Source organism: Solanum verrucosum, unplaced genomic scaffold, assembly GCF_900185275.1.
Source record: "Solanum verrucosum unplaced genomic scaffold, falcon-dt-bn FXZP01000062.1, whole genome shotgun sequence".
Lineage (NCBI taxonomy): Eukaryota > Viridiplantae > Streptophyta > Magnoliopsida > Solanales > Solanaceae > Solanum > Solanum verrucosum.
The window spans coordinates 7,252,167-7,275,731 of NW_026020477.1; the positions used below are offsets into that span (position 1 = coordinate 7,252,167).

General features: G+C 38.2%; 3 protein-coding genes across 3 annotated transcripts in view; 2 read left to right on the plus strand and 1 right to left on the minus strand.

Moving 5' to 3' along the window:
• LOC125809198 (gamma-glutamylcyclotransferase 2-3) overlaps positions 1–23,565 on the plus strand; it is a 1,073,903-nt gene that overhangs the window by 741,196 nt on the left and 309,142 nt on the right. The gene's annotated exons all lie outside the window — the stretch shown is intronic.
• Positions 1–23,565, plus strand: part of LOC125809206 (uncharacterized) — a 226,957-nt gene that overhangs the window by 124,643 nt on the left and 78,749 nt on the right. The window lies entirely within an intron of this gene.
• On the minus strand, positions 16–9,273 carry LOC125809130 (DIS3-like exonuclease 2). Its single transcript, XM_049488770.1, has 7 exons — positions 9,086–9,273; positions 5,644–5,972; positions 5,482–5,535; positions 5,294–5,362; positions 2,941–5,178; positions 1,125–1,196; positions 16–931 (listed from the first exon to the last, which is right to left on the minus strand). Exons 1-7 carry the CDS (start codon positions 9,195–9,197, stop codon positions 527–529), a joined length of 3,279 nt encoding a protein of 1,092 aa, XP_049344727.1. The 5' UTR covers positions 9,198–9,273; the 3' UTR covers positions 16–526.

The window sequence follows — 23,565 nt, forward strand, 5'->3', positions numbered from 1 at the left end:
TTGACATTTTACCTACGCAGGAATCTTTAAGGATATATAAGAAGAAAAATTATAGTATACTTATGTAGCCACGAATCACAGCCCAAAATATGACCATACAAAAGTAGAACTGTCAAGGACTCCCAACTTCAAAAACCATGGGTCCTAGTCCAGCAGAAACTTAAGGAGAAAAACATTAAACAGAAATTTGTCTCGGAAATTGGGCATCAGAATGTCAATGCAACAGAGTCGGCTTAAACTTATATAGGAAGGAGACGGCCAACAAAAATAAGGACCATATCCTATAGGTAGCTTTGGTTAAAAACAGCCACTATATAAAAGACCCCATTTATCTACACATCCTATTAGATGTCAGTCCAGCATTGAGCCCTTGCTATGTACGCATCGGGCAATCTAATCGGAAGATCTGAATTCTACTCAAACCTATAAACTACCTTGGTATCTACACACCAGAGTTGCACTTACTTCCAAGATATCACACTTCCAACTTCAGTTTAACCAGAATAATATTCACACAAAGGCTCAGTTACTTGAAATATGAACTAATAAACAGCCTTGCCCCAATATCAAGGGGGCCATACCCTCCTCCAATAGCGTGAAGAGCAACAGTGATTGTTGAAAGAAGTCGCAGAGTCACAGGGAAAACAGCAGGTTCGATCTTTGGTATACCAGGAAGACAAGAATTTGAAGCATTTCCAATTTGTAACACACCGCTCCCTTCCCGATTATTTGGTCCACACAAATCCAGTTCTTGGTTCAGTTCACATGGGCTAAGAATGAGTGCTACTTCTTCAAGTGATCTGCACTTCCCTGGACTACCCCTCCTGTTAAAGCGCTTATTTGTAGACGGACTAAGTACCAATGTTGAAGTAGCCTCAAGCCACTCCACAGTCAGTCCCTCAACTTCATCATAATATATGCGCTGTTCAGTCTGAAAGTGTACAAAACCATATAAACAAGACATTCAGAGAATAAGGCATGTCAGATATACATACCAAGTATAAACAAGACAGAGACAGAAGGGATGAACAACTTGCTGGGATCCAACAGAGAAAACTGGTCCTCAAGGGAACTTCTGGATTGTAAATAATAAATAGATCAATCAATCAGGGTAACAAACTTACAGCAAGCTTGTGGATGTATAATGACATGAATCGCGGTCCCAAACCCATAACTCTTGCTTCTGAGAACAATATCTGCATGGAGGATAACACACTAATAATCAAAGGACTATTCTTGTCCTTGAAAAAATCAAAGGACGTGTCCTTGAAAAATTGATAATGTGCAAGGATGAAGTCAAGATAAGTGGCCAAAGGTGAAAGGACTATGCATCGTGAAAATTCCAATAAAGAGCAAGGAAAAAGGTTATATAAATAATCAAGTTCTGTAATCCTCTCATCTTCCCTATGTGAAGCTATTGCGCCTTTTTATAGATAAACTTGCAACTTCTGTTGATTAGGTCCTTCGAAATCCATGCCGCACCCAATCTGATACGATTTGGGTGTGGATGTGGGTGTGGGTGTGGGCGTGGGATCCATACTTGATTTAGTTTAACCTAACTTGGATGCTAAACTATTAATTTAATAACTTCATTGCATAGTTGAAACATGTACAAATATATATACGTACAGTTCCTATATATATCCCCGAATCCTAAGATTTAGAAGATGACGAATCCGACTTCTAGATCAGCACCTGTGTTGGGTGCCTACATCCATATCCAAGCAACATAGCTTGCAGCACAACTAACAGTACAAAACATCTTTCCTTTTTTTTAGTTGTTAAAGAGTACAAAATGCTGTTATTATCCTGCCATTCAGCCCTTCTCATTTTCGAAACTTGATAGACACAAGTTATCAGAGGACTACTTTGATCCTAAAATTTTTTATACAGTACAAGAAAGATTCCCACATCTTTCCCATGTAAAGCTATTGGAACTTTCAAGACAAAAAGACTAGCAGCACATAATGAAGTACAAGGATCTCCAGCATTCCCTTCCTCTTTGGGCTGTAAATTCAGCCCCCGAACTGTCTTTCTTACAACCTACTACGCTGAACTTCTAGATTTCTTCATGCTCTTTACTCAAAGCATAAGTAGCCAAATTTCATTAATTGTTTACATAGTCAGTAAGAGCTAACTTTGCTTGTAACTGTTCATTTCTCCAGCGATCTTGATGCTGGCTTCATATATAAAACCACCTTACTTATCAAAAGATATGACAAGCCTATGTGTTTGCTAAATTCTCAAAATACTACCAAGTTCAGGTCATTTTTCAATGGCTGAAATCAGCTTCAAGATCAGAGATGTACAAACAGTCAAACAGCATGCTAATGAATTTAGTAGCTTAAATGACATGACAAATTTTTAAGTTCCTCTAGAGTTCTGTTGCTTTCAGGCTGTAAATTCAGTCCCCTAAACTGTCTTTCTTACACACTAGTTGCTGTAATTCCAAAAAATTTCATGTTCTTCACTCAAAAATATAACAAGCCTTATGTGTTTGCTAGATTCACAAAAAAAATACCAAGTTCACGCCATTACCCACTCTTTCGTCAATGGCTGAAGTTCAGCCTCAACATCTGTGACTTACAAACATTCAGCTAAAACCTGATAGCATTTCAGGTACCAAATAAAGCAATTTGGGTGAAAAAACTCAGGTTCACTGATAGCTTATTATCATCGAGAAACGCAGATGGTCAAGCATGAAAACTCAAGGCAGAAAATCTAACATTTTTTCACCCCACCCCCTCACCCACCCACCCCAAAAGAAAGAAGCACAAAAGATCTGATATTAGTGCAAGATATCCATTTATCTTGTCAAGACTAAACCAGCATTTATGTTTAACAGGCACACTAATTAGAGGTCATCCCACAACACCAATTGCTACCTCCAACCTTCATTTGTTGTAAAAGAGTAGAATGCTTTAGACATACGTTACGTACCTCCTTTCTTTTTAGAAGTACCCACATGTAGAGTTTCTCCATAGCATCTTTCACGTGCCTGCAAGCCAACTTTCTTTCATTGCAATGGGAAGCAATATCAGCAAGAGTTTCTGCACAGGGAGCCTTATATTTTGATGCTGCTGCAGATAATGCTTCTTGAGCTTCAGGTGATTCAATTGCATCTTTATTGAAGTATACATCGGTCAAACATCTTTGGCGTCTCATTTCTCCCCGATCTGGATTTTGCAACAACTTGAGCTTCAGATACACCTCTTCAGCTTCTACAGCTGCAGCAAGCATCCGATGCACCAGAATATCCGGATAGCGCCGGAGCGGAGAAGTAAAGTGTGTGTATAAAGGAATAGCAAGGGCATAATGACCCCTATCATTTTCATCTTCTACATCGCCACTGCAGAAGTAAGTTGCCAATTGCATGGGTCTTGCAGCGTAAGACATAAGAATATCTGTTAACACAGAATCATCCGCAAGCTCTCTTCTAATGCACTCCAACGACTTATGAATCTGGCCAGAAGAAGTAGTGTCCAATCTCAGACCATGTTTAGAGCAGAAGGACTCAAACTCTCTGAGCTTACGCAGGTTGGGTTCAGGGTGCCTTCGCAATAGTGCACTGGAAGGATAAGCTCTAGTTATAACTTCAGCAGCTGTCCTGTTGGCCAAAAGCATAAACTCCTCAACAAGCATGTTTGACTCCTTCCTTCCACTGAGCACACTATCATAAGGTATCCCTTCTTCATCAAATAAGAAAACTATTTTGGGACTTTCGAGTGACAGAGCCCCATCTTCAAACCTCTTTTTCTTCAAGATTTTAGAGATTTCATAAAGGTTCTTGACAGATGTAACAACATCAGACCATTTAAAAAGGCCATGTAACACTGGCCAAGAATGTTCTCCTTTATAAGAACTTGGATTATCAAGCAACCCATCAATAATATCCTGAGCATGATCATACGAGAGCTTGCAACAAGATTGAATTATAGTGCGGCCAATCCAGCGCTGAATAAATTCCCCAGATTGATTGATATCCCAAAAAATAGAAAAAGCAAGTCTGTCCACACCAGGTTTAAGCGAACCCAGATTCTCAGAGAGCAATGGGGGCAACATTGGCAATTTACTTTGCAACAAATACACACTTGTTGACCTCGCTTGGGCATTTTCATCTAAAGCCGAGTCTGGTAGAACAAAGTATGAGACATCAGCTATATGGACCCCAACTCTAAAAATACCGTCAGGCAACCTTTCAACAGACAGTGCATCATCAAGATCGGTGGCAGTAGCAGGGTCAATTGTAAAAACACACAAATTTCTGATGTCTCTTCTACTCTGAAGCTCCTCTTTAGGTATTTCCCATGGGATACTTGGAAGACATGATAGGGTCTGTTGACAGAATTCTGAAGAATCAATTGCATTTTCGTATAAGGTTGCAGCAAGCTGTGGCTCCAGTTCTCCACCTCGTCCAAATATGTCAGTGACATGAGCTTCTGGGATATAGTTCTCTTCTGCCCAGTCTGCAATCCGTGCGGCTACTAGGTCCATCTCCACTGCCACATCACCAGCTTCCAATCTTTTCAAAATGAGGTCTGGCAGGCTCTTAAACGGCACCATCATTTTCGGAAGCCGAGGATCATTTGGTGTTAACATGAGATATTGACAGTTCAAGGCAGTCGATAAATATTTATTCTTCTTCAAGTCCTTTTTGTTACCTTCTCTACTCCACATCCACTTCTTGACATTGAGAAAACCGACAATAGTGTCCCGACAAGGTGACCCCTCAAGGATAGCCACAACCCTGCCTGTTGGTCGTTTAGATGGGAATGAATCCACAGCAGCTGACAATCTCTCTGTTGCATGCATAGCATCATTTATTTCACTATAGCACCCAACCATGGAAGGTTTCGGAGCAGTCATATTATGTCTATTGACATAATCATTCTCCGCAGGTACCTTTTCTTCAGGATGTGAAATGTCTCCAAAGGACTGCCCACTTCTATAACCTAACACACTTTCCAAGGGGCTAGAGCACTTTCCAAAACTACTGAACTCATAATCTGTGTCTACCTTGTTCTTCCCTTTGCAACTCTCTCTGACAAAGTCTGAATTGTCAGACTCCAACATACCATCGTCTACCAATGCGGAACTCTCAACACTACCTGTATATCCTTTCATTCTAGTCCAAAGAGAAGGAGGATCAACTTCAACAGCAACAATGTCTCCTTCAACCTGCAAGAAATTGTAGAAAAGAAAATGTAATCCTGCAGATGGCACATTCAGCAACCAACAAATAAACTGACACATATAAATGACTAATCAAGGACAAAAGATACACCAGACTTACGGCTCTGTTTTGAGCTGCAGCTCCACTAATAAGAACATCTGTTCGCACACCATCAACTTTACAATAGGCCTGAGAAGCAGGGGTTATATAAATATGCTTCTCATGAAAGCATCAGAAGAATTATCAAATCAACGCACAACTAAAAATGGAGCAGCAAAGAGATAATTGAATCTGTTACTATGGATTACCTCAAGTCTATTGTGAGCATTGACACGAAATAATGCTTTAAAGACATGACCCCTCTGCATGACAACAAAAGCATATCATCAAACTTCCATTCAACAACCACACATTCGTTTAATTAACTTATCTATCAATATACAAGTTTCAAGGCACGTTATGAGGCTGACCTCCAGTGCTTTATGAACAGCTTCTGCTGGCCAATGTGAAGAAAAATATTTCCTCTGTGGGTAAGAAGTAATTGACTGGTCACCATAAGCAATATAGTCTGGGCATGAACCTGAATATACTTGTCCACCAACACCCGGTGAAAACGTTAGCTGCACAGGGAGACTTTCAGTCTCTGCTGCCTGTTCATTTAAACGCATTGTGGGCAAGGAAGTAAAGGCAATGTCTGATGCTCTAGGCAATGAAAACTCTTCAGATCCTTCATGATTCAAGATGGGAACACCTCCCTTAAAATTTGATTCCCCAAGACAGCCAGTCAGCGAACTACTTGCTGTTGCAAGTACAAGCTCAAATAAGTGAGAGGAAACGTACAAACAACAGACTCTATCAAACCACGATCCATACTGTCATGCAAGAAAAGCTCAACTGTTTTCCCCACTCAAGAAAAAGACTCACAACACTAAAGGCCTACTTATAAATTACATATTGGTTTAACTAGTTAAATCCATTATAAAAGAAATCAAAGAGGAAGTACAATAACTTGCAAGAAACATAAACTGGAAACACAATTAGCATAAAAGAACACAAAAGAAGATAAATGTATTTCAACTCTAACACCAAGCTCTAGTTTCCACCAAATTAATGCGGTCCGAGGAGAGTAGCCAGTCTAATCACAGACCTCCCTCCAGTTTGATTAAACTAACCTCCCTTGTGATTTGAGCTATTACACTCACCTCCCTTATTTTGGTATTTTTTGTAACTAAACATGTTAATATGGTAAATTTTCTATCCTTCCAAATCTACCTTTCTATGACATTAAATCCTCTCAAAGACTTCCCTTCTTGTCTCCTCTCTCAAAACCTATTCAAGACGCCATTAATTCCTCCTCTAAGTTTGTAATACATTTTTCCCATCAATTATTTGCTCCTATAGTTAATAGTAAGTATCATCTTCCTTGTTTACAATGCTTTGATAGGTTCGGTGCCTTGTCATGAACTGGACATTTTAGGATCAACTTGATATGAACTTCCAAATAGAAATGATTTTTTTTATCTTTGGTTTCTCGTTTTGATATTGCATGTGATCCTAACGCTTTAGATTGACATGTCTTTCAATAAAAGATCAAAAGCTTTTGTGGAAATAACAAGATAAAATTAATGGAGAGACAATCTGGAGATTGCGAAGAAAGAGTCACAAAGCGTGACAGTGTTCTGAAAGTTGTTCTTTTCGGGTTTAAGAAGACCTTGAACTCCACAATTATGCAGCGGAGTGTATTTTACTAAATATACCAATTCATATCCATTTTTCCATATCAGAATTCTACATGATTGAAGAGCATTCTTCAACCTAATAACTAATATTCCTCTTGTTCAACCAAAGAGTGTATTTGTGGAATATAACAAAGAAATTATCATTTAACAATATTTTGTTACAAGAAAATGAAAATAAGTGAGATGGGTGCAATATCTCAAATTAAAGGGGAGATTAGTGTTACAAAGCCAACCCTTCACTGTTGTCTCTGAAATTATCCCTAATTCTTTTAATTTTGATAAATATGAGTGAAGCTCGGTTATTTTCTTAACAAATCCACAAGCAAGCACACATTAATGGCTCTACACATTACCTTCTCTTTGGGGCGGATCTATAACAAAGGGTAGGTATTTATTAAGAAAATACTATATACTTAAAGTATATTTAGCTGGGAACCCAAAACTCTAAAATACTAAAATAGTCTATTGGTTCCATGGTAAGCGAGGAACCGACTACAGCTTTGCTCTTGCAAACGGCGAGGGATCAATCCCCATTATGCATATTTTAACTTTTACTTTCATTTGTTTTTTTTTTAAATAAGGTAGAGAACTTTTACTTCATTCGTGGCATACACTAAATTTTTACTTCCATTTGTTGCATACTTCAACTGTTACTTCCATTCATTGCACTTTAGCTTCCATACACTGCATTTTTTTAACATTTACTACAGTTGCTATTTAAAAAACATCATGCCGACGAGGCGATGAGTACTAATTCTTCTGCTTCTCTTTTTTTGTTCAATGGAACACAACAAATGAAAAGTCAAACTAAAGAAGAACTAGTTAAATTATCCCCTGTTCCCTTTTAAGTGATTTTTAACCTCTTCAATTTATTCCAAAATACGTATTATTATTTTTCAAAGTTACCCTTGTTTATTAAGTGTTGAACAAATTCCTAAGAAGTTCTTAAAATTTCTTTACATTTTTGCATGTATATATTATAGGGTCTTTTAGAATAATTCACTTAACTAATATTCTTAAGTGATATTTTTAATGGGTGAAACCCCTAAAAATCACTTAAATATGAATTGAGAGGATTAAAAACCTTGCTAAAAGTATCACTTTTGCCCAAATTCTGATTTTAAAAATCAACTCTCAGACAAAGTAAGAAGGGCTTTAAGGATCTAAAATTGTCATGTTATTGCATCCATTGAAATAGTTTTTTCTTTGATAATCATATTATAAATGAGTTGCAAAATAGTTGTAGTGATGAATTTCTGAATGATTGTTTAGTTGTTTAAAAATGAAATATTTGAAAGTTCACTTTAAAATGCAATCATTGATCATTTTCAAAACATGTCATGTCGTTGAGTACAAGTGCAATGAAATGGTTATATATTCATATATTTTGTTTAAGTGGTTCGTTATTTCTTAAATATATACTTCGAATACCGTTACTCGTTTCTTAGTCAGGTTATTATTATATATATAATAACTTGAGGTCAGTATTAGTATAGGAATAGTGATGGAACCAGAATTTTCACTAAAGAGAAAATGAAGAAGATTTAACATATATATATATATATACACAATCTTCTTTTTTTACCAAGTAAAAGGTTTCACTGATAATAAAAAGGCCAACTTGGCCATTTACAAGTGGTGTACCAAAAAGAGGAGAAACCCATAAAAATGATATTCTCCAAAAGACGCCCAATCCTATCTATATACCACAAGGAACTACATGGGTTCACCTATATACGCAATCTCTAAACAACACCCAATCCTATCTATATACTGACAGGAACTACATGGGTGCACCTAAATATACAATCTTTTACCTATGATAGTATAAAATTTCTACAGAAGAGGTTAACACCCCTTTGAACAAGGTGGCTCCGCCATTATATAGGAACCCATAAACTTCAAATCCTAGATACGTATCTGCTTTCCATCAGCAATTGATTTGGTTACAACCACATAAATAGAAGACTAGTATGATTAATTCATGTATGCTTAAAAGTGTTACATTAATTATACATAGAAAAAGTTAGAATCACTTAGCAAGAAGTTCAACTAATAAAATAAAAAAACAACATACAATTTGCCTTCACCATTTTTAACACGTAACATTTGATTTCCAACGGCGAAATCTGCAAATACCAATACAATCACATAGAACATACTAAAAACATACCTGTTGGAGGAGAATTTTGCTTAGATCGTCTAGATCGACGGTTTTTCTTCTTATCAACAACTACAGCAGTCTGATTCTGATTTTCCCCAGGCTCCGCAACCAGTACACCCATTCCCTGAAATTTAAACCTAAAACTTAAAAAGAAAAAATAAACTAAAAACGATCGGCGAAGTAGAAATCAAGCGTGAAGCATCTTCCGATGTATAAAAATTAACGGAAGAAGAAAGAAAGCAGAGAGAATTAGTAGTGCGGTTTTTGTGTGTATATATATATGAATATGATATGAGGCTTGTGATGATTGGTCGGCGTAGACAAGGGCGCCGACTATTGATTCCTTTGTCTTCTCTTCTTCTTTTTTTTTTTTCTTCCTTGTTTAGGTAGATAAATATGCTTTTTTTTATTTTATTTTTTATTTCCTCTCAGTGATTAGTATCCACATTGAAACCTGACTAAATTCGAATTTACGTCGAAGAGTCCCACATTAAGGGTAAACGCTTCCTAATAATGGCAACTTATATCTAAGGAGACTCAAATCTGAGAGCTCTTGATTAAGGATGAAGGGATACTTTACCACTTCACCACAACTCTGATTGGTTTTATTTTATATCTTACTAGTCATTTGCTTTGAGGGAAAGGGATTGAAAGGAGCATTGGGTGGGGGATGAGACAGCATGAGGGGACTTTTTTCTTTGAAGGTTTTAGGTTAAAAAAGATGAATGAATGGGGTGGTCAATTCTCATCTTTCTATTTATTTATATTATTGTTATTATTTAAATTAGGGCAAACAATATAAATTTTACTAATTTAGTACTTTTTCTATTTCATATTAGGTAAAAAAATTAGGTTTTTATAATTTTCAGAATAACTGAATTGTTCAAAATTCAATATGAATGTTTGAATTTTTTTCCTTATTGATCGCTTCATTAATTGAGTTATATTTTCTAGGAGATTAATTACATTACTTAAAAATTTATATTTGTGATTTCATAAAGGAAAATAGTAAAAATTATGTAACTAAGCGTTTTTCTTGAATTCTTAATTAATTGTTTCCGATTCACTGGATCTTACCTCTTTTGAAAGGAGTCAATAAAAAGTAAAAATATGGACTAACTTAAACTAATTTGATACGTGTATATTGTCTCACAAATTCAATTTATTTGGAATACATGGAATAGTTAATTATCTTCTTTTTTCGTGAATTTGCTATATTATGAATCCTATCATAATTTACATCACCCGACATATTTAGATACATATTAACGAAATACATATAATGAAAATGTATCTAAATAAGGAATGTAACTAAGGATATAAATTAAAAAGAAAATCACATGTATAACTACTTTGGAGTATTTGACGTATCACAATTCCTAAATTAAAAAAAAAAATCAAAACCATTTCATTTATTTTTAGAATCAGCAAATTTAACACTTTTTCTTTCTCAGAATTCTTGTCCAATACTTTTAAGCTTTTTTACTCAGTAATGATCAATATCACTATATTATTGAGATATGCTGAAACAATATACTGATTAATATAACCACTAATATCCTTGATCATTATCAAGTGAATGAACTTGTGTAGTTAGTAAGAAAAAATATAAATTGTGTGTGTTCATTGCTCGTGTTGATATATATACGTCTGGAGACTGAAAGCTGCAAAAAGAAACCTAGAAAATCATCTCCACAATAGCCTCTAAGAGTGTATAAACATTGGTTGGGAGGCTTCGACTATATCCAATTTGTACAAAAAAGTTAAGCATCCCATGAAAGCTCCAGAAAAGAGTGGAGCTTACCAACTCACAACTATACCCCGAATTCTGGCGGAGGGGTTAATCAGAATCTCTATCTGAACCTGCACGCACAAAATAAAAAAGTAGCGTCTCTAGGCAATGGGACGTCAGTACGAATAAAAATGTACCGGTAAGTAAAGTAGAAAGTAGAATCATAAGTAGTTGTTGTAAAATGGGTAATAACGATATCACCTGAAACAAAAACTCTGATAGCCTTTATGGCTGGCATCCGACTTTATATAAATCGTATAAGTGTAGTAAAGATTGATGGGACAGGGTCCCAGCCTACCCATACAAATATATACAACAAAAGCTAACAAACCTCCCAACTCTGGAAGCTTCTGAGGAAAAGGGTTAGCCAACCCGATAGAAGTCAATCCTGTTGCCGAGGAGGTCTAATGGGTCGTCTGTCGAGTCCTGCATATATGAATGCAGCGCCCCCCGGCAATGGGGCGTCAATACAAAATAATGTGCAGAGTATGAAAGGCTATAGACTAAATGAGTAAGTATCATAATATACCAAAAGCAATTAGGTAAGGAAATTAAATTTAGATAAGCATGCTCACCCACTACTGAATCTAAAAAATACAATAATGATCAAATAGCAACCTAACCATTCCCCCATAAGCTCGGTAGGTACAAACAACATACCACCTACCTAGACCCCCATTAGCCCTGAAGGTGCCAAATCAATCTACATAACCCTATCGGTAGCCCCTTGTCTTTGTAAGAAGTCGCATAGCCCTTTTTGGCAACGATATAGCCCCGAAGGCAGAGCATAGCCCTCTTAGGCAACATCATAGCTATGTGGGCTGCACCTAGCCCTCTTTTGCATCACATAGCCCTGTAGGCAACACATAGCCCTCTTTGGCGTCAAAATAACCCCGTAGGCAACACATAACACTCTTTGGCATAAATATAACCCTGTGGGCAACACATAGCCCTCTTAAGCAATAACATAGTCCTATTAGACAAGATCATATCCCCCATAGGCAGTTCATAGCTCAATAGCCAACCATAATAGCTCCAAGGGCGACAACAAACAATTGAATAAGCTAAAGTTGAGCAATTTAGCTATACACAATATATATATATATATATATATATATAGTTTCCAAGTCGTTCCTAATTCAGGGTCGTTCTTAACAGATTATGAGTCCTTATAATGAGGGTTTATAACCACTCAATCAACCAACCATTCACAATTACATCTACAAGATCACCAACATTAACTACCCTACTATATCACTCCCAAGCTCTAAGGAAATATACCGAGAGAAGGGAATAGCCTTAACATACCTTTTCCTTTATAATTTATGCTGAAAATACCTTTGTCTGCACCACTACAACACTAAAAAAAGGTAAAATCAATCAGTAATTAAGGACAAGAATTACTACGACAATCGATACGGATTCTTATCGTAAATTACTATCCAAGACCTAAGGTATCCATAAACTAATAAAAGATGGTTCCTACCTTTCTTTACACGCCCAGAACACTTAAATAAAATCAAACCATTGAAAAAACTCTGTTGCCATAGCCTCCACGGGGGTACACCGATCAATTCAACATGAAAACTATACCAAAACGACAAGCTTCCGAAGTAGGGCAATTTTTTATATGGAGCCAAGAAGAGATTATGAACACACAAGGATGATTTGAGGAGAATTTCTCTTATTTTTGTGGGTTTCTTACGAGTTTGAATGACTAAAAATGAAGAAGATGCCATCTTATAAGCTTCCACCGACTTAGGGGACCCACCTCACGTGCCTGCTTGCGCAGTCTCGCGAAAATGCGAATATCTCTCTATTCTAAAGTCGTATGAACAAACCGTTTGATGCGTTGGAAACTAGACTTGAAGACCTTTGATTTAATGGGTCGCGGGCCGCATAAATCTTTATATATTTGGAGAAAACTTTCGAAATATTTTACCCAAATTTCAGAGAAATCTTTAAAAAGGAACTTACGATAATTTTTGCCAACTTTTATTTTGAGACTTACCTTACTTCAAAACTTGAGATACAACCCTTGAACACTTAAAATATGACATACCACATCATTATTAATGTATTACTCACCCTCTTTGTCTTTCCACGAAGGTACGAGTTAATTTAGACGTTTTGAAAAATCGTGGTATTGCATCATTCCCCCCTTAGAAACATTCGTAGTCGAAAGTGAAATCTAAGTCACACGATTATGTCCCAAGGAGTTGCCAAAGTGTAGGCAAAGTATCTTTTGTGTATGTGACTATCCAGAACCTGAAACACTGAAATTCTAACTTAGGCGTCTAACATGATGACATAAATAGCTAAGCATTATAGCTCCGCAATAACAGTGCAAGCAAAAATACAACGACAACAACCATAATAATAAGCAATAATATAAAAAATTAGATAGGTATCTTACCTTACTTCACTAATATAAACTGATATGCTATCACCCTAGGGTATGAAACAAGTGAGGATATTTGGACCTCATGACATCCTCAACTTCCCAGGTCACCTCTTCTCTATTCTTGTTTCTCCCCAATACTTTAACCGAAGCCACCTCATTGGTCCTCAATTTACAGACCTGTCGATCTAATTTGGCAATTGGAGTTTCCTCATAGGACAAATCCTCTGTGATCAGAACATCCTCAACTAGGACAACTCGATAAGGGTTTCCTACTCATTTCTGTATCATCGATACATGGAAAACTAGATGAATAGATTCTAGCCCCGAAGGGAATTTTAACTCATAAGCCACTTGTACTACCCTCCGAAAAATCCGGTATGGCCCAATAAATCTTGGACTAAGCTTGCCTTTCTTGCCAAATCTCATAACACCTTTCATAGGAGAGACTTTTAAGAATACCCAGTCATCGACACAAAACTCTAAGTCCCTTCGTTGCACATCTGAGTATGACTTCTGTCGGCTTTGAGCTGTTAGCAACCTCTCCCGAATGAGCTTAACCTGCTCCACTGTTTGATGTACTAGGTCAGGTCCAATCAACCCTGACTCACCTACCTCGAACCATCCAATGGGGGATCTACATTTTCGCCCATACAAAGCCTCATAAGGTGTCGTCCCGATGTTAGAATGATAACTATTATTGTATACGAACTCAATAAGAGGTAAGTGGTCATCCCAACTTCCATTAAACTCCAACATACATGCTCGTAGCATGTCCTCAAGTGTTAAAATAGTGCGTTCAGCTTGGCCATCTGTCTGAGGGTGAAAAGCGGTACTAAGATTAACTTGCGTCCCTAATCCTTTCTGGAAAGACTTCCAGAAGTTAGCAGTAATTATGCTCCTCGATATGAGATAATAGATATTGCGATGTCGTGCAACCTAACAATCTCTCAGATGTAAACCCCTGCATAATCTTCAGTTGTGAAAGTAGTCTTGACTGGTAAGAAATGGACTGATTTTGTTAGTTTGTCAACAGTTACCCAAATAGAGTCAAACTTACGATGTGATCGAGGTAACCCTATACCAAAATCCATATTAATTGCTTCCCACTTCCACAAAGGAATAGTTATCTCCTTGACTAGCCCAACGGGCTTTTAGTGCTCAACCTTCCTGTCACGACCCGGGAGCACCCCTTAGTCGTAACCGGCGTACTCGACCTCGAAGAGGTCTAATACAAGCCTCTTAGCATTTATTCATCGCATAGACACCAAAACCATAAGGAATTAAAAACTTTCTTCACACACAAAGATACTTTCAATAAATAGCAAGCGGAAGACTTTCTAGACTTTATACAATATGTCTCAAAACCATCTAATACCTGAATATAACATTGGGACTAAGCCCACTCAAAACTTAAGCAAATACTAGAGACACATAAAAAAAGGAACATGTTGGTTATTGCCCTCGAATCTATGAGGACTCACCAAGTCTTCATCTTCAACTCTTAAAAACCTATCAAGTAGCCATGACATATCACCATCTCCAAATCCCTACACTTTAGTCAAAAAGCGAAAGAAAGGGGTTAGCACAATTAAGTACTAAGTATGGAGACCATGCAAGAAAATATGCACAACGGACATTTACAAGAAATGTATGCTTTCATATCCTTTGATAAAACCTTTCCGTTACAAGTATAAGAGACATAATACAAGTCAACATTAACATATAAGACCATAGCCAACCATACATATACTTAACATAAATCCATATACAACCCATGCTTAACTTTAGAAGGATACATGTCATTTTATTACCATAGGACCTCTACCTAATATAACCTTAAGACACACTTGAGTGAGACAAGAAGTGACCGCCCACACAATCCTCTTCAAGCACACTTAAGTGTTCCCCAAGATTACCTTAGATAAGGACTTTATAGGCAAAGTGCATAATCATACCCGATATATAGCATATTAATGAGATGATATGTTAATGATGCTTACATAAAATAAATCATATTTAGTGGGGCGTAGTACATGTGTGGTGAGTGACCATCAATATAGTATTTCCAAGGCCTACCACCCCCTTGGAGAGGCGAAAGAGGTACAAACCCCTCAATGTGGTTACCCGGGCCTACCACCCCCCGAGCTAGGGACCAAGGTACAAACCCCTCGATATGGTTATACGGGCCTACTACCCCCCGTACTAGGCAACCAATTCCAAAATCCATATAAATATGCCCACCAACAACATACATATATATCAACCTTCATATATATGTATGAAAACCATAAACATCACATAATAATTCCATTTCATGATAATATGCAAAATAGACCATAATAGGATGTGTAGTAGTAATTCCATAATTCAAGAGTTCATAAATAATCATAAGGACCCATAAACTTGAAGTAGAAATAGAGGATAAATGGTTGGACTTGTGGAAAGGAAGGTTTCCACAATCAAACCCACATACCTCAACTTGTTCACGAGTATATCCACCTTAGAAATACAATTACATAACTTATTTAACTTCTATTAGCTCAGTAATGATGACGTAAAATAGGATCATCATCATAAGTAAGCCTAGCATGTACAAATACAACTATGCTCCCAAAACAGGGAATCTGGCTAGCCTAGTACCTCATGTTGCATCTTAGATTTGAAAAGGAAAATGGCAGAACTAGACTTTATAACCTTCATGAAAGATGTAGATATATCTCTTAGGGTTGCAAACAAACAAGGATCACCGCAAAATATATTTTGTACAAAAAGATATAGTCATGACACTAGCCGCTGGTCATGCAGGATTTCAATTCTCGGAATCTGGGCAGAACTTGCCCTATGTTGCGTCCCATATTTCATATCCATAACAGTTAAATTAGAATTTTACATAAACATAAAAGTTGTAGGTATACGAGTTAGCTTTCCAAATCATATTTATTCACTGCAAACTAAGTTATAGAGCAAGAGATATGCCTAAAATACCAAACACTATCCAGCTCAAAAACAGGTTTCGTCACTTACATCCGAAAGGAATGCCATATCCTATCGATTCATATTCAACAAAGCTTCTAATGTATCAAGAAGAGGCACCTAAGTCTACTAAGTCAAGACACACATCACATTATAAAGATCTTTCACATTCCATCATCATCACATATGAACAATAATAGAGGACACACTTTCAATCACAATACAATAACACTTTAAACAAGATCACCTTGAGATCACATGAACACCTTTATATTCACAACATGATTGCCTTTACTTCATTTGATTCTCATTCAAGTCCTTCACATCACATTCACATATATGATATCATGTCAACACTTCAATTCCTCATATAATGCCTCCAAGGCCATAAACACAATACATTCAATAAGTAAACACCTCCACCATAAATGGATCACACATCAATCTATCACAATTCTATATCAATTCTACCTTAACAATGAAGTTAGGTCCACTTACCCTTTTTCCCAAGCCACAATCACCATTCCTCAACTCTCCAACAATTCACAATAGATAAGCATAGATAATAATAGAAGTCAACTATTCAACTCAATCCAAGCATACTTCCATCATCATTCAATCATAAATAATAAACCCACTTCATAAGCCAACTTTAGGAAACTTGCCAAGACATGGGTTCATGGAAATTTCTTTCTTAAAACCATCAATAGACACCATTAATAACGTAAATCATCAAAAAAAAATCATTTAATGCAAGAACCCATGCTTAGAATCGAAATTAGGATTTTTTGTGTTTTTGGAAGAACTTTGAATCATTTGAATTGAGCTCCTTGAAAGGAAGAATAATCAAGGATAAAGAATCCCCATACCTCTAAGTTGAAAACCCACGAGAATTGAAGAAGAAGGAACTCAAAATCTTCAATCCTAGCTCCAACTTCTTCTTCTTCTTCTTCCCCTCTTCTTCTCTTCTTCACTCAAGGACCCTAACTCTTACTCTTTTAAAATGGAACAAAAATGATCCACAATCAGCCTAACACAATAATATAACCTCAAAAGAAAAGATTTGTGAAAAGACCAAAATGCCCTTAAATTTCCGGACGGACTCCTTGCTCACTGCCCAACTTTCAAAGGGCATAACTCGTTCATACGAACTCGGAATCGAGCAAACTCGGTGGCGTTGGAAAGATCGTTCCAAGGGCTTTCCAAACATAACTGGAACTACTCCTGGATCAACCTGAGCTAGGAGTTATGACTGCTCAAAGTTGGACAAAAACTCACTGTTTTCCCACACTTAACCAAATTTCTAGGTTCTGAATTTTTCCAAAAGTGACTACTTCCAATTTCAAGCTACTTCATATTCATTTTAAATTGTCGGATGTAACACAATTAAAATGAAATTACATAAAAACCCCTCATAGAACCTCATTATAAAGTCAACACAAAGTCATAGGCTCTTGCTTAACCTATCATTTTCCGAGTCGTTACACTTCCCCTATTGGCAGTTAGGACAATGTGCCACAAACTCAGCAACGTCTTTCTTCATTATGTGCCACCAATAGATCTCTTTAATATCATGGTACATCTTCGTCGAACCAGGGTGAATAGAATAACGAGAATGATGTGCTTCTTCCATAATTTGATGTTGATGCCCTGCAACATCCGAAACACACAATCGACCACTATATCTGAGGGATCTATCTCCTGCTATATCAAATGCTACAAGCTGATGATCCTGAGCCTTGGCTCTGAGCTGCTCTAAGCTAAGATCCTCATGTTGTCGTGCTTTTACCTCCACAACTAGAGATGAAATAGTTATGTCCTGAATTGTGGCCCCACTATCGTCTGCCTCTAACAATCTGACTCCCAAGCTAGCTAACTGATGAAGCTCCTGTGCTAGCTCACGCTTCTCAACACTTAAATAGGATAAACTACCCATAGATCTTCGACTGAGGGCATTGGCTACCACATTCGCTTTTTCTGGATGATATAAAATATCCACGTCGTAATCTTTGAGTAACTCAAAACATCGACGTTGTCGCAGATTTAACTCTTTTTGTCTAAAGATATATTGAAGGCTTTTATGATATGTAAATATGTCAACATGAACGCTATACAAATAGTGTCTCCAGATCTTTAATGCAAGCACAACTGCAGCAAACTATAAATCTTGGGTCGGATAGTTCTTCTCATGCTTCCTCAACTACCTTGAAGCATATGCGATAACCTTACCATGTTGCATTAGAATACATCCCAACCAAAAATTAGAAGCATCACAGTACACCGCATAGCCTTCTGAACCCTCTGGCAATGCTAGAACTGGTGTTGATGTCAACCTGTCCTTCAGCTCCTGGAAACTGTGCTTTTAAGCCTCAGTCCATTGGAACTTAATTGCTTTTTGAGTCAGCTTCGTTAACGGTGCTGAAAGTGAAGAAAACCCATCTACAAACCTTCTGTAGTACCCAGCTAACCCTAAGAAACTACGAACCTCAGTCGAAGTCATAGGTCTGGGTCAAGTTTTTACGGCTTTAATCTTTTGTGTATCAATCGCAATGCCTGCATCTGATACAATATGGCCTAAGAAAGCTACAGAGTTCAACTAGAACACACACTTAGAAAACTTTGCATAAAGTTCTCAATCTCGAAAAACCTGAAGGACTGCTCGCAGATGATTTGCATGCTCAGCTTTTGAATGTGAATACACCAAAATATCATCAATAAATACAATCAGAAACAAGTCTAGATACGGCCTGAATATACTATTCATCAGGTCCATGAACACTGTTGGGGCATTAGTTAATCCAAAAGACATTACCAAGAACTCAAAGTGTCCATATCTTGTTCTAAAAGTTGTCTTTGGAACGTCTTTCTCCCGAACTTGTATCTGGTGGTACCCTGATCTTAAATCAATTTTTGAGAAGCACTCAACACCTTGTAACTGATCAAACAAGTCATCGATCCTCGGAAGGGGATGCTTATTCTTTATAGTCGCCTTATTCAGCTGTCGATAATCGATACACATTCTTAGTGAGCCATCTTTCTTCCTCACGAATAACACTAGTGCACCCCATGATGAAGCATTAGGTCTGATAAAGCCTTTATCCAGCAAGTATTTCAGTTGATCCTTCAACTCCTTTAGCTCAGTAGGAGCCATTCTATAAGGAAGGATAAATATGGGTTGTGTACCTGGTAGCATATCGATAGCAAAATCAATCTCTCGTTCTGGAGGGATACCAGGGAACTTGTCTGGAAATACATCTAGAAACTCATTAACTACCGAAATAGACTGAAGAGTCTGTGGTTCTGCATCTATATCATGAACGCGAACAAGATGATAAATACAACCCTTAGTGATCATCCTCATCGCCTTAATATAGGAAATAAACCTACCTTTCTGCATTGCTTTATCGCCTTACCATTCCGGAACTACCTCTCCTGGAAAGTGGAATCTAACAATCTTGTCTGACATTCAACATTAGCATAACAAGACGTTAACTAGTCCATACCCATAATGCCGTCAAAATCGACCATCTCTAACTCTACTAGGTCTACAAAGGTCTGATGGTCGATAATTTCTACCGTGCAACCTTGATAGAATCTCCTAGCAATAATAGACTCACCAACTGGTGTAGATACAGTAAAGGGTCGATCTAATGACTCTGCTACTATACATAACTTCCCCACAATAAATGGGGTAACATAAGATAGAGTAGATCCAGGATCTATCAAAGCATAAACACAATGAGAGCAAACAATTAATGCAGCTGTCACAACATCTGGTGATGACTCTGAGACCTATCGGTCGGCTAGTGAATATGTACAGTTCTGGCCACTACCAGAACTGAATGATTCTTCTCTACCTCTGCCTCTACCTCTACCTGCTGAAGTCTGGGGTCCACGCCCTGTAGACTGTGCTGATAAGGAGGAACCTACAACTGACCCGGTCGACTGACCTATACCACCCTGACCAATGGTCGGGCAGTTCCTTCACCCATGCCCCTGCTGTCCACAAGAATAACAACATGTGGAACCCATGCTTGCACCTCCCAAAATGCATCCTACCGCAAGTAGCGCAATGCGGCGGTGCTGTCCTAGCCTGGCCTGAGCCTCTCTGCTACTGAGAGCCTGATGCTCGTGAACCCTCACCTGGGCCTGACTGTCCCTGACGATCAAATCTACTACCCTGGAACTGATGTGGTGGAGTTCTAGGTAACCTACTAGAATATCGAGGTCTGAGACCACCCTGAAAATCTCCATGTGAACCAACGGGCCTATCCCTCTTTTGTCTCTCTCTATCGACCCTCTCAGTCATATACTATAGATGTCGGTGATCCTCCATGCCTTGTGCGAAGGCCTGAATTCGTGAGATATCCATATTATCATTTAGTGCAGCGGTAGAACAAGCGTCGATATAGTCTGAGTCAAGCCTTCCCACAAATCTACGAACCCTGTCATGCATCATACCAACAAATGTTGGTGCATATCTAGCCAATAAATCAAATCTCAGCCTGTACTCTCGGACACTTATGTTGCCCTGTCGAAGGTTCAGAAACTGGTCCACCCGGCCATCCCTAATCTCTCGAGGCAAATAGTGATCTATGAAAGCTTCTGCAAACCTATCCCAAGTGGGTAGAGATGCATCTTTTCCCCTAGATCTCTCCCAGCTTTCGTACCAAAATACTGCAACATCACGTAATCGAAATGTTGCTAACTCAATTGACTTAGTCGCTGAGGCATGAAGATCCTATGAAGTTTATCAACAAAGTGCTGAGGGTCATTTCTACGATCTGTCCATGTAAACTGTAGAGGATTCAAGGCAAGAAATTCACAAACTCTCGAACTTTCGGGCCCTTCAGAAGATCCCGCAACATCTGGCGCAACTGGCTGGCGCTGTGCAACTACTAATTGTGCTAACATACATACTGCACTCTTGAAATCCTGGTCAGATGGAATAAGATGAATTAGATGTGGTACTGCTGGTGGAGTCAGGGTCCTGTATCCCTCAGAGGCTCCTGAAGCGATGGAGAAGCTATAGGGGGTTGAGAAGATGTATCCCCCTGGGTCTCACAATGGGCTACCTCCACCTGTGGTACCTTTCCAGTGCCCTCGCCTGTAGTTGTATCTAGACCCGAGCTAATTGTGGTCTGTCTGGTGTCAGTCATCTCTATCTGCATACAAATATCAATTATAAGCCCGAAATCTCAACCATTGAGACACCGCTCTATAGCACGAGGTGAGCAAAAGAAGGATAGTAATTCTAACATGCCCGGTAGCTTTTTGCTTATCGAATGTGGTGCACAACACATTTATAAACAAAACTCTACTAGACACGGCCTGCAGATTAACTAAGATACGACGTTGCTCTGATACCAAATTTGTCATGCCCCAAACTCAAGGGGCGAAACTGGTTCCTAATGCCAAAGCTCAAGCCCGAGCTAACCCTGCTGAACCATTTGCTACTAGCGCATGGAAGCCACACGCAATCAAGAAAACAAACAAGTACATCTCGGTTTAAAATTAAGCCCTCGGTCGGCAAGGCCCCTATCAACATATCTATAAAGGAAATAATTACTCCCAAGAATTCATATAAAGAAATAGTCAACTAGCACAGAAGTCCTGATTGGGCCGTCGAGGCCACCATGATCTGTATAGAGAAACTGAAAACAGGTATATATCAATATAATACATCAAACAATTAACAAGAAGCAGCAAACCAACAAACTAGGCCAGCATGGCCATAACGTAGTTGTACACCCCACACACTAGTCTGCAAGCCTCTAAGTGTAGTAAAGATTGATGGGACAGGGTCCCAGCCTACCCATACAAATATATATAACAAAAGCTAACAAACCTCCCAACTCTGGAAGCTTCGGAGGAAAAGGGCTAGCCAACCCGATAGAAGTCAATCCTGCTGCCGAGGAGGTCTAATAGGTCGTCTATCGAGTCCTGCATATATGAATGCAGTGCCCCCAGGCAATGGGGCGTCAATACAAAATAATGTGCAGAGTATGAAAGGCTATAGACTAAATGAGTAAGTATCATAATATACCAAAAGCAATTAGGTAAGGAAATTAAATTTAGATAAGCATGCTCACCCACTACTGAATCTAAAAAATACAATAATGATCAAACAACAACCTAACCAATCCCCCATAAGCTCGATAGGTACAAATAACATACCACCTACCTAGACCCCCATTAGCCCTGAAGGTGCCAAATCAATCTACATAACCCTATCGGTAGCCCCTTGTCTTTGTAAGAAGTCGCATAGCCCTTTTTGGCAACGATATAGCCCCGAAGGCAGAGCATAGCCCTCTTAGGCAACATCATAGCTATGTGGGCTGCACCTAGCCCTCTTTTGCATCACATAGCCCTGTAGGCAACACATAGCCCTCTTTGGCGTCAAAATAACCCCGTAGGCAACACATAACACTCTTTGGCATAAATATAACCCTGTGGGCAACACATAGCCCTCTTAAGCAATAACATAGTCCTATTAGACAAGATCATATCCCCCATAGGCAGTTCATAGCTCAATAGCCAACCATAATAGCTCCAAGGGCGACAACAAACAATTGAATAAGCTAAAGTTGAGCAATTTAGCTATACACAATATATATATATATATATATATATATATAGTTTCCAAGTCGTTCCTAATTCAGGGTCGTTCTTAACAGATTATGAGTCCTTATAATGAGGGTTTATAACCACTCAATCAACCAACCATTCACAATTACATCTACAAGATCACCAACATTAACTACCCTACTATATCACTCCCAAGCTCTAAGGAAATATACCGAGAGAAGGGAATAGCCTTAACATACCTTTTCCTTTATAATTTATGCTGAAAATACCTTTGTCTGCACCACTACAACACTAAAAAAAGGTAAAATCAATCAGTAATTAAGGACAAGAATTACTACGACAATCGATACGGATTCTTATCGTAAATTACTATCCAAGACCTAAGGTATCCATAAACTAATAAAAGATGGTTCCTACCTTTCTTTACACGCCCAGAACACTTAAATAAAATCAAACCATTGAAAAAACTCTGTTGCCATAGCCTCCACGGGGGTACACCGATCAATTCAACATGAAAACTATACCAAAACGACAAGCTTCCGAAGTAGGGCAATTTTTTATATGGAGCCAAGAAGAGATTATGAACACACAAGGATGATTTGAGGAGAATTTCTCTTATTTTTGTGGGTTTCTTACGAGTTTGAATGAATAAAAATGAAGAAGTTGCTATCTTATAAGCTTCCACCGACTTAGGGGACCCACCTCACGTGTTTGCTTGCGCAGTCTCGCAAA

Bases quoted from the DNA above. Each gene is read 5' to 3' on its own strand.
- LOC125809130 (XM_049488770.1), bottom strand. From the start codon at position 9,197: ATGGGTGTACTGGTTGCGGAGCCTGGGGAAAATCAGAATCAGACTGCT. The intron at 5,973-9,085 runs GTATGTTTTTAG...TACTTGCAACAG, and splicing joins GCAAAATTCTCCTCCAACAG to CAAGTAGTTCGCTGACTGGC. The intron at 5,363-5,481 runs GTAATCCATAGT...CCTGCTTCTCAG, and splicing joins ATGCTCACAATAGACTTGAG to GCCTATTGTAAAGTTGATGG.